At 38.0% G+C, this 19,349-nt stretch overlaps 1 protein-coding gene across 4 annotated transcripts in view; it reads left to right on the top strand.

Annotated features, from left to right (window-relative positions):
• The window catches only part of LOC148113425 (uncharacterized), a 165,922-nt gene that overhangs the window by 48,541 nt on the left and 98,032 nt on the right, over positions 1-19,349 (top strand). The window contains exons 4-5 of one of the 4 annotated variants that reach the window (XR_015728226.1): positions 284-442; positions 11,015-14,256. The exons of 1 other annotated variant lie outside the window; for it this stretch is intronic. Coding sequence is in view for 1 of the 3 variants with exons in the window: in XM_087871296.1 (XP_087727422.1) it covers positions 11,015-11,264 (250 nt within the window). In the remaining 2 variants the exon portion in view is untranslated. Of the gene's footprint in view, positions 1-283; positions 4,230-11,014; positions 14,257-19,349 lie in introns of those variants that run through there. 2 more of the 4 variants (XR_015728225.1, XM_087871296.1) reach the window with 2 other exon arrangements.

Below are 19,349 nucleotides of genomic sequence, written 5' to 3'. Positions count from 1 at the left end.
GCCCTTCTCTGTTTGGAGACTCACTCTGTTTTCTTAAAAGCTCCTCCGGTTGTTTCTTCGCCGGACTTCCAAACTCAGCTAAATCCACTGCTCACGATACGGTTGTTGTGCTGTCTTCACTCCTCACTTCCTTCTTCTCTGGTTGGCACATCACGCCTCCAGGTCTGCCATTAAGGCAGGCTTCTTCCACATCGGGTTGGAGGCTCTCTTCCTAGTGCAGCGGGAAAACGCACCTTTCCATGCTGCCTCTGAGACTTCCTCCTTCTTTTGTTTATCCCTCCAGGACAAAACTTCACCTCCTCCTGCTCCCGATTGCTAGAATCCTAGCGCAGGGAATAGAGCAGAACGGCAGCCATGGCAGCTGCCTTGAAACCGTGGCAACCGGGAACAAGGATTGTGCTGGAGGAAGAAGATGAAGAAAGAGCAAAGATCAAGAAGCTGGGTGAGTGACACCAACCCAGGCAATATAACGTACCTATTTGGAATTACTGGAAAATAAGACCCCAAATTTAAAAGCGGCTGCTGGACTGCAGTAAACTTAAATTGGATGATTTGGCATTAATAAATTTCTGAAATTTGACTGTGCCTTTAACTGGAGTGGATAGGAGAAATGGATATTCCTGAGAATTAATGCCTCTAAAAGAAAATGAAGCTAATGAAGCTAATGAAGATAGACAGATGGATGGCTACAAAATAGCCATGGAGTCTGCAGAGACTAAGGAGGGAAGTGGATTAAAGAGATTTCCCTTTCTGGGTGGAAAAGAAACATGTTAATTGGCTTTTTACCTTGGATTACTTGAAATTAATATTGGATATAAGGATTTTGGAGATTCCTACTCTGTCCCAGATGATTTTAAGAAAGAAGAAAGAAAGAACATTTTGGATTTTAACAATGGAGACTGACAAAACTGTAAACAAAAGCTAGGTGTGGCGTAGTTAACAAAGACAGGAAGCTGATGCACTACGCTTGGAACAGACATTTTAAAAGTTTTAAAGGGACATACAGAAATTCTTTACTTTGAACTGATGAACCTTGAAATAGAGCACTTTGGACAGAGAGGAAAAGGAAGAAAAGGAAGAATTAAAGTGGATAAATTTAAATGTGACTAACTGAAATGTAAAGCTTAAAAGCCTATGTATATATGATAGAGTTTAAAAGCCTAGGTATATATGATTTTTGGATAAAAACAGGAAGGGTTGTGAAATAATAAAAATAGAAAATAAGAGGTGGCTATTAAAATAGTGGATGATATCAAGGGGATAAAAATAATAAAGAAAAATATATTTTGAGGTAGGAAAATTTTAAGAAAATGTACTGTTCGATGTAATATGTTTTAATTTTAATTTGCAAACAAATGTTAAACTGATGAATAAGGATTGATTGAACAAAATACAAGATACACAGATGCTAGTGATTAGTCTTGAATTAAGGTAATACATGTTGGAAATGATGACTATTATGAAATATACTGAGATTTAAATTGAAAGAGTAGGATGGAAAAATGATATAAAACAGATAATTATATTACAGTTAAAATGTGTGGGATGGATGCCAACTAGATAAAAGTTTGAGACTCGGTGGAAATACGTTGGAAATTAATTAGAAGTGTGGGAAATCAGCTAAACAAATAGGAGGAGTGCTGGAGGGAATTATGCTGGACACCAGCCAAATAATGGAGGGAGATTAGAGGAGATTATGCTGGAAATCAGCCAAACAATGGAGGGAGTTAAGGAGGAGATTATGCTGGAAATCAGCCCATAAAATGCTGGAAACAGCCAAACAAATAGGAGGAGAGTTGGAGGAGACTATGCTGGTAATCAGCCAAACAATGGAGGGAGTTAAGGAGGAGACTATGCTGGAAATCAGCCCATAAAATGCTGGAAACAGCCAAACAAATAGGAGGAGAGTTGGAGGAGACTATGCTGGAAAACAGCCCACAAAATGCTGGAAACAGCCAAACAAATAGGAGGAGAGTTGGAGGAGATTGAGGAACTATTCTGAAATTAACTAAATAGTTGGTGTTTTGGAGGGGCTCAAGCTGAGAATTAATCAAATAGAATAAGCTGGAAGATAGTTAAATATTAGAGGGAGATATAGTGGAAAATATATTAGAAATTGGAGTAAATAAAATATGTCTTTGTGAGAAATCTGTGTAATATGTAAATTGGGAGAAAAAAAACTAAGGTAAACTGATTTAAGAATAAGGGTCAAAGGATTAAAATTAGACAAAATGTTGTTTTATAAAATATAATAAAAATGGAGTGGTATTGAATTGAAATTAAGAATAAATGGTGATAAAATTGTAAGGTAAACACTTAACAAGAGGTTAGAATATTGTAAAAATTATTTTGATATGACTTGTATAAGATATAAGGTAAAGAAGAATAAAAATATGTTTAGAATTGTTATGCAGATGTAAAAATGAGTGAAAGTGAATTTGAAACTAATTTTGGATAAATATAATGGATTTATATAGATGAAAATGTTAAATTTGAGTTAAAATTGGTTTTTTTTAAGTTTTGATTCTTTTTTATCTTCTTTTCTTTTCTTTTTTGTTTACTTATAAAAGATATAATGGAAATTGTGAATTGAGCTTGTGAAAGGAATGTAAGCGTGGTAACCACCTATGACCAGATCGAGATTTTTGCTCTTGAAAGCTATGTTTTATGTTTAAATTTGGAAAAAATAAATAAAAAATATTTACAAAAATAAAATAAAATAAATAAAATAAAATGCCACTGGGAGGACCTCCCATCAGAATGGCAGCATCCCAATAGGGATCTATGGGGACCTGACAGGTTATGACCTTAAAAGACATCCATGTCATAGGTCCAGACTACTTGGTCAACCATCTCAAACTGCTAAGACAAACTCATCCTACTGTTCTGTCCCCGTCTCACACACGCACCCCCACAGACAGTCAATAGTGAAATAAACCAGCCAACAAAGGTTTCTCTAAGAGCAGAATTGGCAGCAACCCAGTGGCTGGCTGCCAAGAGTCTTTTACTTACGAAGGGAGTGTTTTTCAAAGCCAACACACAACAGATAAAAGAATATTCAAAAAGTCCAGCAATGCAGAGAGGTTTGTTCAATATCAGTTTTTGCTTGTCACAGAGCTTGAACGGCCACCACATCCTCTTTTATACCCTGTGGGGTGTGGTCCAGTGACTCAGCCTAAACCCTGGCACACCTCTTCCTCTGCTGTGCGCGCTAACTCTGCGACGCTGTCGAGGGTCCAGCCAAGACTCATCATCATCATCATTACTGTCCACCTGCAGCTGCAGGGAAGTGATTGGCCCCGGGCCTATCTCTTGGCCTTCGGAGGACACCGGAGGCATTGCCAGAGAGGAGGGTCCTGGAGAGGGAGGCCTTGCCAACTCCTCTCCTTCACTCTCAGAGTTCTCTCCTGCTGATAACACAGGCTCGGTGATCGGAGCCACAACACCTACTTGTGCTGGTAGAGGAGGCCTGCTGAGGATCCATCGGTCAAGCAACTCTGACTGATGGGATCCAGAAGAGCCTTTAGGGTTCAAATAGGATGTTGTAAAGGGCGGGCACAGTGGCAGAGAATACTCTAATTATGGATCCTGATAGTCACAGTTCTATTCTGTTCTCTTCCAACACAAGTAGGACAGGCTTGTCCTAGTGAGATGAGTTCCTGCTTTTATGTATGCGTTTATTCAAAATGAGAACTTCTGTTAAGTGGTCTAAGTTAAAAGTTATGCCTAAACATGAAGGGTTGTTTAGTCAAGAATAATTGTCAATTTCATATATGGACATTTGTCAATTGGTTATGTATTCTTACTACAAGCAATATTTCTCCAACAATTTCACTGAATATGAATAAGGTATATAAAGGGTTTGTGAGGCATTGATATATAGGTCATTAATCTTAGTCTCTAGAATAGTATAAACACTCTTAAAATGAATGCAATTTTAAGGATATTATATCTTTTGTTTGAAATTTCTATTTACATATCTGGAAAATATTTTCAAAAGCTTAATAAATAGTAAATTTCTACTGAGTTCTTCAATTCCAAAATATGTTGGAGATGTCAATGCCAGAAATTGGTTTTGGTTTCTTAACTTTGGATTATACCACTGTGCATATTTTTTTTTGACTAATACCACATTTTGGATATGTTTACCTGTCCATTTAATATAAATTTTTATACTGGGCTCTTTGGGCATTTGTATATAATACAGCTAATTAAACTATTTAATTATGATATTATAGTATTTTTGTTTTACCTCCTATAATTACCATATTAATTTAAAAACTGAGGTTTTATTATTTCTGGAAAATGTACTTTGATCCTATTTGAACCACAATCATCACAATAGAATAATCCAGATTTTAAAATGGATAAAAACTGACCTTTAACATCTGGCTAGATTTACGTGTGTGTGTGTGTGTGTGTGTGTGTGTGTGTGTGTGTGTGTGTGCGTGCGCATATACATACATACATGCATGCATGTATGCTTTAACTGCCCATCTCCCTCAGAGATCAATTTATGGATGAAGTTTTTTATAATATTCTGTGTTAAGAAATCAGTTTGATAGTTGCCACCCACTGGTAGCTGGTAGTATTTACCATTATAGTGTTTATTGATATTTATTGTGTATAGTATTCTTATTATTTTTATTTTTATTTTATTTTTATTTTTTTGAACAAAAATTTTTATTTTTTAAAAAAAACACATAAACATACAAAATATCTTTTCAGAACGAGCCATTGATCCGGTCATAAGTAGGTACAATTACTAATTCCTCTTTAACAAAAGCTTTTCCCAAATCCCCACTAATTACCATCTTTTTTAAAAAAAAAGCAAAAAGAACAAAAATATCTAACATATTATTTTACACAAATCAATTACCTTTCTATTATTTCATCACAAATCTTAATTTTCAAATAACACAACTTAATATTCTATAACATTATTACCATAAATTCTATCTTTTTAAAAAAGTCTTAAAACCCATTACACTGATCTTAAAATCCTTAACTCAATATCATTTCAATTTCTTTTCCTTTTAATATGGTTGGATATATCTTAAAAGTATAAATCATCAAATATTTACACAGTATTTTAACTGTAAGCATTTATCATCTTCATTTTACTATTTATCTCAGCTTAACTCTTTTAATCACAACATAATCATTTCATTATTACTATTAATTCCAGTATGGTCATCTTTATTCTAAAAGTTTATCCCAGTATTATAATCTTCATCTTAATCATCTCCTTTTGGCTGTTAATCGCAGCATAAGGTTCTTAAGTTTTACTGTTACACCCAGTATAATCATTATTTTTACTGTCAATCCCAGCATAATTATTTTTATCTTTACTGTTATTCCCAGTATAATCATCTTATTTTACTGTCAAACCCAACATAATTGTCTTTATTGTTATTGTTATACCCAGTATAATCATCTTTGTTTTGCTGTCTATCCTAGCATAATCACCTTAGTTTGCTGCTTATCCCAGCATAATCACTTTTTTAAAATTTTACCATCCATCTATACATTACTTATTCATGTTCAATCACATTGTCATTATCATCTTTGTAACAATTTAACATTGAGGCTTAGTTCTTACTCCAAACACATCCTTATGTAAATTAATAAATTTCTGTTAATATATTCTGTTCCTCTCATATTCTAACTTTCTTCTTTATTTCATTTTTTTATATATTATATCAAATTCTTCTCATATTCATATTCATTTTTATTCATCTATTAAAAAAACCTCCTTTTTATTATTACTGACCATTTATACATTGCTTTATTTTTAATCACATTGTTTCTATCTTCTTTTTTCCAGCTGTATGTATATCGTTCCTCATTTCCTTGTCTGTTAGCATATATTTCATTTCAATTTCAATGTTCGCAATTTAATTCTCCATATATCAATTTAGTTCTTTTTCTTACTTCTATTTCAAGCAAATCACATCAATTTTCTTCTTTTGTTCCTGCGCCATTTGACTTCTTTTGTTCCTGCACTAATTAGTCCAATTATAAGAGTTTCATTATATTTTTCCTTTTTCTTCCCCCCCCCAAAGTCAAGCCACCTGCAGACAAAGAAAAAACAGTTCCACTGCCAAAATCCCATGGTTGTTATCTGTAATATTCACAATGTTCCCAAACAAGGAGCCAATTACAATGTTTCTTTTTGAACCAGAAGATGTCTCTCTACAATCCAGTTTCCTTTAGTCATGCAAATCGCCATTTTGTTTCAATTATATAACGTTTCTGTTTGATTCTCTCCTTCTTCTGTATTTTAAAGATAATAATTCTTTTTTTCCCTTCTTTTCTTTAAAAATCCAATTCAAATTTAAAGCTTGTTCAATTTGAACCAAGTCTCAATGTTTATTTTTCCATTTTTGTTTATTCAAATATCAATTTTCAGTCGGGTCTTTTTCTTTTCTTTTAAAAATTTCATCTTAAATTCTTCTATGCCCCATAGATCCTCAGCCACTGTTTTAAGGCTAGGGGTCTTACAAATAAAAAAACCCATTACTCCAAATGTTGTATCAAGCCAGGGTTGGTTGTCACTCACCCGGCTTCAAAGAGCATTGTTCCTTTCCGCTTTCCTCCTGCACAAACCTTGCCCGGTTTGTCCAAGCTTCGTGGCAGCCACCATGGCTGCCAACCCCCACCGCCAACTTGCAGAGAGTTCCCTCCGACCTCCGAGGAACTTGCCTGTTCCTCTTGGTCATCCGAGGTGCCTCTCTTTCATCCCCATCCCTGCAGGACAGTTCTGGTCTGAAGACCCATCGGCAGCGGTTTGGCAGACGGGGTTTTCACAGGGCTCATCAGAGCCCGCTATTTCCCTGACTGTCTCTCCGCAATGCCAAATCGGAAGTCCATATGTTTATTATTTTTATTTTTAAAATTTGCAATTTGTTCAAAGTAGGATAAAACTGCTTGAAGTAGCTATTATTGTATAATTTTCAGAAACAAATAGCTAATTTCTATAACTTTTTTCAAAAGAAAATATAAAAATATTCTAATGAAGCCATATTAAAATCAATTAAACTCACGAATTCACGGATGGCATATAACATGATACTGTGTGGTTTTGAGACACAGACATGCACACACACAAATATGCATGACAGGACAGTATATATAGAAAGCCCCTGTCATTCATCTTTGGGGTCTAGTAGGCACACCTGGAATTTTGAGAACATCTTAGAGATACTATCAAAACAGTTGTGGGTGTGGTTAATCACAAAATGCTGATTTCAGAAAGTAAAATTATTTTTCAGCCTTTTCTAGCCTCCCACAATATTCTTTATAATTTCAATTTAGCTTTGTGGATTTTGTTTCGTTTTTTTTCTTTGTGATTCAAAAAGTATACGTCTGAACAAAACTGAGCTGTAGTCACCCACTGTTTTATTTCTAAAATGCTTTGGGGTCTATATGGGGCCTAAATATATCCATGGAAATAAATGGGAAAGGTAAGCTGTGCCCCTGCTTCATGGCACTAGAGCTACTATAATTTGTTCATTTAGGTAAACACTTTTTCCTCTCTTAAGCTTGGTAGGAGATCATCTTTAAGACAGTGACATCTAGCAATGAATTTTAGGAACTGCACTGTGTGAAACTAAGATCTGACTTTCCATTTTCTTGGCTCATAACGATATTGTTAGGGTTTGTTTGGGTTTTTTTGAGTGTGTGAAATTCATCCTAACCAATGGCTGCAACTTACTGACTCCTCCTGGGCCTAACTTCTGCTCCTCACTCTCAATCTACTGCTGTGGATTAAAAAGAAAAAAAAAAGGATGTTTCTTCTTTCTAAAGCTTCAAACAATAAATGACTCGAGCGAGCTAAACTGAAGCACTGATGGCATTTTCACCAACTCATTGTAAAAATGGCAAGGATGCTGAACAATAGCATCATTTCCATTTACTTTGATATTAACTGCTGTTTAATGAAGATTGAAAAGAAATTGCAGATTCTAGCACCTTTTTACTCAGGAGCCTGGCAGCTCTACTCTTAGCAACCTTAGTATCCATTTCTTAGTTTGCTTTCCTCTTTCTTGGAAATTAGAAAGGAAGGAGAGGGTCTCATCCCTTCAAATATATATTTATCTTACATGGAGGAAAGAACAAGGAGATAATGGCTTATTTCAGCTTTGGTTATCAAAAAAGGTACTTGTACCATAATAAAAATAAAAAAGTTGTTTATTCTAATTTTAAAAAGGTTTTTTTTTTCTTGAGTACCCAATATTTCTAAGTCATACTACAGACAATTACAATGATTACAGTGATCTTATACATATTGATTTTACAGAAGACAATGTTGAAAAGGCACTACGCAATCTAAAACCATCTCTATCTATTGGACCTGATGGACTATGTGCATACTTCTTAAAAAAGATTTCCACTGCAATTGCAGTGCACTGCAGAACCTCTAAGCATAATTTTTGAAAAATCTTTCAATACCAGTTCCTTACCCTTCCAATAGTCACAAGCCACAATCATCCCTATCTTCAAAAAGGGAGACCCTAGCCTAGTTGAAAATTACAGACCAATCTCTTTATGTTGCGTCACCTGCAAAGTCATGGAATCAATTATTAATCTATTATCATCCCCCTAGAGACAAACAACCTATTCTCCAACAAACAATTTGGTTTCAGAAAAAAATTATCTTGTAATCTATAACTACTACGTTGCAAAAACATATGGACTACACATCTTGATCAGGGCAAAGCAATAGACGCAATTTACATAGACTTCTGTAAAGCTTTTCAGTGGTACACGACAAATTACTTCTAAAACTAAAATCCTATGGTATTTCTGGACTCCTACATAAATGGATAGCTGCCTTCCTGTCAAACAGACAACACGTGGTCAAAATAGGAAGTGCTCTATCAAATCCTGTACCTGTTAATAGTGGTGTTCCCCAAGGCAGTTTTTTAGGTCCAACACTCTTCATACTTTACATAAATGTCATTTGCAATCATATTAAAAGCAATTGTGTTCTCTTCGCTGATGATGTTAAACTATTCAACACCACCAACAATGCAACTACCTTTCAAAAAGACCTTGACTATGTGTCAGATTGGTCTAACAAGTGGCAACTTCAGATCTCAACCAACAAATGCTCTGTCTTGCACATTGGCAAAATACAAATTAGATGGACATGACCTTGTAGATGACCCTCACTCTGTCAAGGACCTTGGAATATTCATTTCTAAAGATCTAAGTGCCAAAGCCAAATCTAACAACTTTGCCAAAAAGGCATTAAGAGTTGTTAACCTAATCTTGCGTAGCTTCTTCTCTGGTAATATTGTACTACTAACCAGAGCATACAAAACATTTGCTAGACCAATTCTTGAATACAGCTCATCTGTCTGGAACCTGCACTGCATATCAGACATAAATACAATTGAGAGAATCCAGAGATATTTTACGAGAAGAGTCCTCCATTCCTCTACCCACAATAAAATACCTTATGTCATCAGACTTCAAATTTTGAGCCTAGACAACTTAGAACTACGCTGACTTTGATCTGAACTAAGCATAGTACATAAACTTATCTGCCACAATGTCCTACCTGTCAATGACTACTTCAGCTTCAACCACAACAATACACAAGCAAATAATAGAGACAAACTCAAGGTAAACCGCTTCAAACTCAATTGCAGAAAATATGACTTCAGTAACAGAGTGGTCAATGCCTGGAATGCACTATGTGACTCTGTGGTTTCTTCCCCAAACCTCCAAAACTTTAACCTTAAACTGTCCACCATTGACCTCATCTCATTCCTAAGAGGTCTATAAGGGGCGTGCATAAGTGCACCAGAGTGCCTACCATCCCTGTCCTAATATTCCTTTTTACTCTTACTCTTTTCATGTATTCAAATTTTGTTTATACTTTTACCTGTTATCTTATATATGCTTGACAAATAAATAAATAAATAAATAAAATAAAAATAAAGCAGTCTATTCTCTCATTTTTCAAGCAGATCATTTTGGTAGTGCTCCTTTCATTCCAGAGAAACTGAGAGTAGAGCTGGAACCTTTGGCAAGGGAGAAAGAAAGTCATACAATGCAGTGGGGGTGGTGATGTGAAGCAGATTGATGTGGTTTCTTTACAAAACCATTATTAAAACAAATTACCTCTTTGCATAATAGGTGAATGATACATGAATAGGTGAATAGGTACATGAATTCCTAATGACTGTTGCTGATCCACTATCAAATGTTGTAGTACTTCCTAGATAAGTTGTACTGTATCACTCAGTTTAATTCAGCACTTCAAGAAACTACCAGGTCAAATAAAGCATTTTTAGTGGTATTGTTTTAACTTTGGCACCCAGAATTCTTTAAGAAAAGGACAATCCATTTGACCTGACTTGCCAATTTTGTTATTATTATTATTACACAGCTGAACAGTATCTGCAATAAATGGTCTTAAAATATATTTTTTCTTTAAAAGAATGTAAAATACATTACTGACAATACCATTTTCCTCTCTTCCTGAGGTACATAGCTTGTATGTTGTTTGTTCTCTTATTTTGTTTGGCATATATATAACCATATATATTGTACAGATTCTAACCAGATTTTTAAAAAGTGCCCTAATGTTTTAAATGATAGCCTTATGAAAATATTCTTTTAGACGTGCTATTATTGAAAACATACTGCTATGAGGAAAAAAAGCTGATCCTTTTTCACTAAAATTCCTGCATTGATATAACCTTAGCTTAAAATAATAAAAATGGAATCAAACCATCTCTATAGAATTAGTCTTATACATGTGACAAATAAATAAAACATGTTAATGCACTTACATCCTCTTCCTATCTTCAGGTCTATGTGAAATGGTTAATATTACTATCTTTTAAAACAAAACAAAACAATATCATTTTGTTTCATTGGTAATTTTGAATTTTTGTCATTTGCAACTATAGAATTACCAAGTTTTTAATATATGTCTTACAAAGAAAAGGGCTTTTCTTCAGAATCCAACCTGATTTTGATTTGTTTTCCTTTACAGGTTGTATTTAAATATTCTACAGAAAAATACATACTGCTTTTATGATGTCATCACACCAATAACTACTGAAAAAGCATTAAATAACATTGAGTGCCTGCCTGTCTTGGAGGAGCTTGACAGTGAACTAACTTTAGAAGAACTAAATGTGGCCCTGGATTCCCTTGCCTCTGGCAAGGCACCCAGGAAAGATAACATCCCTGCCGAAGTTCTGCAGTGTTCTGAAGTGCTGCAAAGAGAACATCCCCACTGAACTGCATGAAATCTGTCTTTGTTGGAGGGAAGGTGGAGTACCACAGGACATGAAGGATGCAAATATCGTCACACTGTACAAGAACAAAGGTGACAGGGGTGATTGTAACAACTACCGCGGCATCTCTCTTCTTAGTGTTGTAGGGAAGCTGCTTGCCCATGTTGTACTGAAGAGGCTCCAGGTGCTTGCAGAGAGAGTCTATCCAGAATCACAGTGTGGATTTCGAGCCAACAGGTCTGCTACTGACATGGTATTTTCCCTTAGACAGTTGCAGGAGAAATGCCGGGAACAAAGACAGCCACTTTTTATAGCCTTCATAGATCTTATGAAGGCTTTTGACTTCGTTAGCAGGGACAGCCTTTATAAAATTCTCCCCAGGATTGGATGTCCACTTCAGCTCCTCAACATCATCAGGTCCTTTCATGAGGAAATGAAGGTCACTGTAGTTTTTGATGGCTTAACATCAGATTCCTTTGATATTTGAAGTGGAGTGAAGCAGGGCTGTGTCCTCGTGCCAACTTTATTCGGGATCTTTTTTGCTGTCATGCTGAAACATGCTTTTGGAACTGCAACAGAGGGTATTTACCTCCGGACCAGATCAGACGTAAAACTCTTTGATCTCTCTAGATTGAGAGCAAAGTCTAAAGTCCAGCTGAAATGCTTACGGGATTTCCTCTTCGTTGATTATGCTGCTGTTGCTGCTCACTCTGCTGAAGACCTTCAACAATTTATGGACAGTTTTAGGAAGGCCTGGCAAGACTTTGGACTAACAATCAGCCTGAAAAAAACACAAGTCATGGGTCAGGATGTGGATTCACCTCCCTGTATTACAATCTCTGCACAAGAACTGGAGGTCGTCCATGACTTTGTGTACCTCGGCTCAACTATCTCTGACACTCTCTCTTTAGATACTAAGCTGAATAAACATATTGGTAAAGCGGCCACCACATTTTCCAGACTTACAAAGAGAGTATGGCTTAATAAGAAGCTGACGGAATATACAAAGATCCAGGTCTATAGAGCCTGCGTCCTGAGCACACTCTTGTACTGCAATGAGTCTTGGTCCCTTTACGCAGGGCAGGAAAGAAAGTTGAACACCTTTCATATGCGCTGTCTCCGATGTATTCTTGGTATCACCTGGCAGGACAAAGTTCCAAATAGCGCAGTCTTGGAACGTGCTGGAATTTCTAGCACGTATACACTATTGAAACAGCAACATCTACACTGGCTTGGGCATGTCGTGAGAATGGCTGATGGTTGGATTCTGAAAGATCTCCTGTATGGAGAATTAGTGCAGGGAAAGCGGCTCAGAGGGAGGCCACAGCTGCGATATAAGGATATCTGCAAGAGGGACCTAAAGGCCCTGGGAATGGACATTAACAATTGAGAAACCTTGACCTCTGATCATTCAGCTTGGAGGCTAAAGATGCAGCATGGCCTTCTCCAAATCCCTTGTTTGGCAGGCTGAGGCAAAGAGGCAATCCCAGAACCAGCGAAATCTGGGGGCTGGGCAGGGGACAGAATGTATCTGCTCTCAGTGTGGAAGGGATTGCCACTCTCAAATTGGCATTTTTAGTCACACTAGATGCTGTTTTAGGACCTCTTTCCAGAGCACGATACCATAGTCTTTTGAGACTGAAGGATGCCGATGAATGAATGACATCAATAACACAGAATAACAGAATAACGGAGCTAGATGGGATCTTAGAAGTCTTCTAGTCCAATCTCCTGCTCAAGCAGTAGACCTAGCCTTTCAGACAAACGATTGTCTCAAAACCTTCATTGAGGGAACAACCACAATTTCTGAAGGCAAGCCTTTCCACTGTATCATATCTGACTCACATATGTTCCCAGTAGGTTCCCATGTATAGTGTAACAAAACAGTTCAATTTATGGTGCAACACAATTTACAAACCCTTGGAGATTAATGGGATATACTTTTTTTTTTTTTTTTTTTGGCTTTAATTTATATGCCACCCTTCTCCGGAGACTCAGGGCGGCTTACAATGCGTTAAGCAATAGCCTTCATACTTTTGTATATTTATACAAAGTCAGTGTATTGCCCCCACAATCTGGGTCCTCATTTTACCTACCTTTGAAAGGATGGAAGGCTGAGTCAACCTTGAGCCTGGTGAGATTTGAACTTGCAGTAATTGCAAGCAGCAGATGTTAATAACAGTGCTTTAGTCCACTGTACTACAGGCTCTTTTTAAAAAAATGTTGCAAGTATACTGTCAGGTCCCATATATTTCTATTGGGATGCTGGCATTCTGGTGGGAGGGGGGAGGATTGGAGAGATCTTTAAATGAAGTTTCTGTTTCTGTTTCCTGCATTGCTGTGCTGTGAGTTTCGGTTTCCTGTATTGCTGTACTGTGGGAGGGGTTTTGTTTGCACTGCTTTAAATAACTGTTTTTTAAGTGGGAAGATTTAGTTCCTGCCTAGACTTTTGCTATCACAAGTCTTTTAATAAAAGCTCCTTTTGGAACAACTCCAGTTTCAAGAGTCCGGCTTTCTTGAGAAGATTTGGAGAGGCAAGACCTTATATTAGGCAGGAACTGCAAACTGGTGAACCAGGAGAGATAAAAGCCCTACCGTGGGGACCGTGCACACCATGTCTGCCCAGGGCAGTGACCATGAAGAGGCTGAATGATGGGGGAGAAACCCACCCAAGCAGAGGAGGCCCTCAATGCCTGGATTGAGCAGAACATCACCTCAGGCACCGCTGCCAAGCCGAGGTGGTCCATAGGCATTGGAAAGAAGGAAAGCTGGGGCGGCAGGACCAAGGATGTTACCCTCATCCATGGGAGCCACCAACCTGGCTGGAAGCAGGAGATGGACGACCTCTACGACAACGAACTGGAAGAAGTCCAACCAACTCTTGAGGGAAGCCATTAACCTCATGAGGGAGGCCATCCATGGCATGTGGATCCAGGGTGCCCTGGCTTGCACTGCGGGCAAGGTAGGAGCACAAAAGGAGGCTACTGATGAATAAAGGGGATTCCCTATCCCAGGGGCATCTACTGAAATTGCAGGGGCTACTGGCAAACCCATTGCCACCATAGAAGATCCGCCCAGGAGACATCTTGATGCAAAGCAAGGCCTGTGACTCCACGGGAGGAGGTTTCCACCCTTAGAACAGAAGACATCAAGTTTGACAGGAATCCTCAGCAACTGGGATTTTTCCTCACACATGTACTGACCTACATGCAGCAATATGGGAGGGACCTCCCTACAGAAGGGGTCAAAGTCAGGGTTGTCATACTGGCTCTAGAAGGATCAGCTGCATGTTGGATGATGAGCCTCCATAATGCAGATGCACCAGAGTGCCATAACTTTAACTGCTTCATGACAGCCCTGAGATGGAGATTTGAGGATCCCTAGCTGACTGCAAGCCTAGAGACCACATAAGGCACGTCAGACGGGGCGCTGTCCAGTCACTGAGTACATCGAAGAGTTTCATGACTTGACTTGCCATTTAGATTGGCCAGAGAAAATACTCGTGAGTTGGTTCAAAGATGGCTTAAACAATGACCTGTACAATGCCTGTGTTGCCCGTGGAGCCCCAGTGCACCTGCATGGCTGGTGTGTCTTGGCCGAGAAAGCTGAAATCGACCAAACTCAAAACCAGTAATACACAAGCCACTCCTGGAAGAGATCCCCACTGGAGGGGAGAAGGGAGGGAACCAAATCTCGCTCTGCCCTGCCAAGCTCAGCCGCCTGCTTCAATTGTGGAAAGGAAGGCCACCATGCAGCTGAGTGCCATGTGACGATGCCCACCCAGAAAGGAGAGAAGCAGGTTGGAGGGAAACCCTCAAAGCCACCATTGCATTCCAGAGACACCGCCTTAAAGACCCATGTTGTTGTTGAGTTCCTGCTGGAATTAATTATGGTGTGTGGAACTCTGACCCCTCTGGTGGAGGAACCTAGTCAGTCAGAGAATTACTACGAAGACCCTTTGGTAAGTGGGGTTGTTGAACCCCTTACAACGAACTGTTAATTCCATTAACGGGGAGAAAAGTGAGACTTAAAGCATTGCTGGATTCAGGGTGTACAAGAAGCCTAATAAGTCTGACTCTGGTTGGGGAACTGGGCATTCGACTAAAGCCACTAAAAACTCCTATCTCATTCTGCCAACTTGATGGGTCCATTGCGAGGGGCACCCCAGCAACGTTTGCCATTTGGACTAACAATGTGAACCATTTGGACTAACAATGGCAAATTACTCAGAAACCATTGCTTTCATTGTGACACCAGGGATGGACTGGCCCTTAGTTCTGGGACTGACCTGGTTAAAGAAGTGGAACCCAAAAGTGGACTGGATGGAGGGGACCATCCAATTCCTTAATAATGAATTGATCCAAAGTGAGGAACCCCACCAGACTGGAATGCCACAGAGTGAGGAGGTAGCTGCAACTGTGGTAAATGGATCCCTACTGGGCATCCCCAGAGAATACTAAGATTTGATGGATGTTTTCAGTGAAGTGGCCTCAGATGAGCTTCCCCCCCACCCATAAGTCTACAGACTGTGCCATCGAGATTTTACCAGAGGCCAAACTATCTAAGCCAAACTTTACGCTATGATTCCCCAGGAACTGGATGAACTGCGGCAATTTATAGACAAAAACTTCAAGCATGGGTTCATCAAATCGGCAAGACCCAAAATGGCTGCCTCAGTCCTGTTCTGGGAGAAGGATGGCTCATTACGCTTATGTGTGGATTATAGAAATTTTAACAATATTTGGAAGGAAAATCTCTATCCCCTACCCTAATGAAGGACATGCTGGCCCATCAGGCGAAGGGGAGAATTTTTTCCAAACTAGACTTGAGGGAGGTTTATTACTGGATCTGGATCTGGGAGGGGGATGAATGGAAAACAGTGTTTAATTGTCCGTTGGGATGTTTTCAGTTCAAGATTTTGCTATTCAGGTTCCAAGGAGCTCCTGCCGTTTTCATGCAGCTAATTAATGAGGTGCTGCATGAGCGCTTGTATAAGGGAGTTTTGGTTTATCTTGTTGATATATTGATTTATACTGAAACTAAGACACAACATGTTAAATTGGTGCAGGAGGTCTTGAAGAAACTAAGGGCAGCTAAGTTGTTTGCCAAACTCTCCAAATGTGAATTTCATCAAGATAAAATAGATTACCTAGGGTACTGAATCTCTCACCAGGGGGTGGGAATGGACCCCAAAAAGTCAGAGCAGTCCTCGAGTGGAAAACTCCCTGCACTCGCAAGCAGTTGCAGAACTTCCTGGGGCTTGCTAACTTTTTTTTTTTATTGAAAAGTTTTATAAAAGATACAAACATTTTCTCCCCCCTCCCACCCCTCACCCCTCACCCCCTCCCACCTCCCTTTCCCCCTCCCCCTTCCCCCCACCCCCTCCCTAGACTTCCCAGAACAAGCACAGGGTATAGCATTCACAAACATAAAACTAAAATATGCTAACAATTTGTTGGCTTCAAATTCTCCCTAGGTCTTTAACTCCTTATAACTCAAAACACTATAAACGTAAACTAAAGATTAAAAATGTTTCATTCATAAGATATATGAAACTTCTTAGTCTGATACTTGTTTTGAATATAGTCAATCCATCTTCTCCATTCTGATATATATCTTTCGTTTGAGTGATCTTTAAGATATGATGAAATTTTTGCCATCTCTGCCAAATGCGCAACTTTTAGTGTCCATTCCTCAATAGTAGGTGGATCGTCTTTCTTCCAATACTGTGCCACCAGTAACCTGGCTGCTGTTATTAAGTTAAAAACCAACTTAGTCTCTGTCACAGTACAATCCGTAACTATTCCCAACAAAAAAACCTGTGGTGTAAATTTGATCTTTTTCTTTAAAATATTTTGAATAATCCACCATATTTTTATCCAAAAAGCCTTAATTTTTTTACATGTCCACCATATATGAAAATACGTAGCATCTTCACACTCACATCGCCAACATTTAGGTTGTAAATTTGGATACATACAGGCTAGTTTTCTTGGATCTAAATGCCATCTATAAAACATTTTATAAAAGTTCTCTCTTAAATTTTGGGCTTGTGTAAATCTTACATTTCTAACCCATATCTTTTCCCATGTTTCCATCATTATTGGTTCTCCTATATTTTGTGCCCATTTTATCATACAATCCTTGACTAGCTCTGTTTCTGAATCTATTTCCACTAATACATTATACAACCTTTTTATGTGCATTTGACTTTTGTCTCTTATTTGTTTTATCAAGTTCTTTTTTTAAAAAAAATATCTTTATTAAATGTTTACAGTAAAATTGACACATAATAATGATTGGAAAACAATATAAAAAATGAAATGTAAGGACACATAAACACAAGACTAAAACGAAACAACAAACATGACTAACTGAGAGTTAAACTCACTCTCCAATTAATATTAACTAATATCATCCTAACCAAACATTTCAATACAATCAAGTTCTTTTAATTATCTACAAAACAATTGGCCTGTTTTTTTTCAAGATTATAAAGAATTATATAGCCTATTAAGCATCTATTTAATCTAATAAAACAATCTTATCACCCTAGGTTTAACCTTTTTTTAAGCCAGACAAAGCATCTGTCTCAACTTTTATTATATATTGAGTCTTTCTTATCTTTTAATATATATGTTAACCTGTCCATCTCAGCACATCGAAGAATCTTATTTATTATCAGATGGTCGGGGGGCGTATCTGCATCTTTCCACAGTTGGGCAAATGCCATTCTTGCCGCTGTTGTGACATGGATAAATATGTACCAATCCTTGTTGTCAATGTGGTCTGGTTTTATTCCTAGTAAGTAGAGGTCTGGGTGAAGGAGAAAGCTCACACCTGTTATTTCCAGCAGCCACTGCTGTATTTTCCCCCAATAACGTCTAGTCGACGGACAAATCCACCACTGATGGAAGAAAGTACCCTTGGCCGACCCACATTTCCAACATCTATCAGAGGATCCTGGGAACATCTTAGCGATTCTGGCGGGGGGGAGATACCAACGGTAGATCATCTTATAAAAGTTTTCTTTGAATGGGGAAAAAAGGGTCAATTTCATAGTTTTGTTCCATACATTTTGCCATGCATCAAGCTGAATTGTTGTTCCAATATTTCTCCCCCAGGCAATCATCGTGTCCTTTACAATCTCCTCTGCCATAAAATTGGATAGAAGAAAATTGTAAACGTTGGAAATAAATTTCCTTTGGCCACTTAGGAGAAACTTGTCAAAAGTTTGTAAATGAAGGGAAATACCATGTTCTTGTCTATCCCTAGCGAATCTAGTTTGAATTTTCGCATAGGACCACCAATCTATATCTAATCCTCTAGTTTGGAGATCGGCTCTAGGTCTAAGTCTCCCGACTTCATCCAACAAGTCACCATAAACCCAGTTCCTCTTTGTGTTGTGCACAGTTGGAAGGGTCACTGCCTCTAACGGAGACACCCATTTAGGAATCTGTGTGTAAACTTGCTTTTTCACCATTTCCCAAACCCTTAATAAAATTCCTCTAATATAATGATTTGTAAAATATTTGGATTGTCTTTCTGAGACCACAAAAAGGAATGCCATCCCTGCTTCAAATCATATCCTTCAATTGCTAAAATGCGCTTTCCTGAGAGGATCACCCAATCTTTTATCCAAAAAGATTGGTAGTAAAGCTCCCACATAGGGAGCCCCAAGCCGCCCCTTGTTTTGTGCTCTTGCAGCATTTTTCTTTTTATACAGGGTTTTTTACTCTGCCAAATAAATTTACTTAGAATTTGGTCTAATTTCCTAAAAAAAAATTTATCCAATCTTGCAGGAGCCGTTTGAAATAAAAAGATCCGTTTCGGTAAAACATGGGCTTTTATCGCGGCAATTCTACCCAAAAATGAGATCTGAATATGCCGCCATCTCTCCACTTCGTTCGCTGTGTCTATTAATAATTTAGAATAATTGAGCTCTTTGATAGAAGAACATCTATTTGTAAGCCAAATACCTAAATATTTAAGTTTTTTGACACAATTAATCCCCATAATACTTTGGATCTGTTCCTTTTGGGCACCTGACAAATTTTTTGTTAACATTTTGGCTTTATCCTTATTGAT

This window comes from Pantherophis guttatus, chromosome 5 (genome assembly GCF_059756535.1).
Source record: "Pantherophis guttatus breed Tessera chromosome 5, ASM5975653v1, whole genome shotgun sequence".
Taxonomy (NCBI): Eukaryota; Metazoa; Chordata; class Lepidosauria; order Squamata; family Colubridae; genus Pantherophis; species Pantherophis guttatus.
This window is presented reverse-complemented; position numbering and strand designations above follow the sequence as displayed.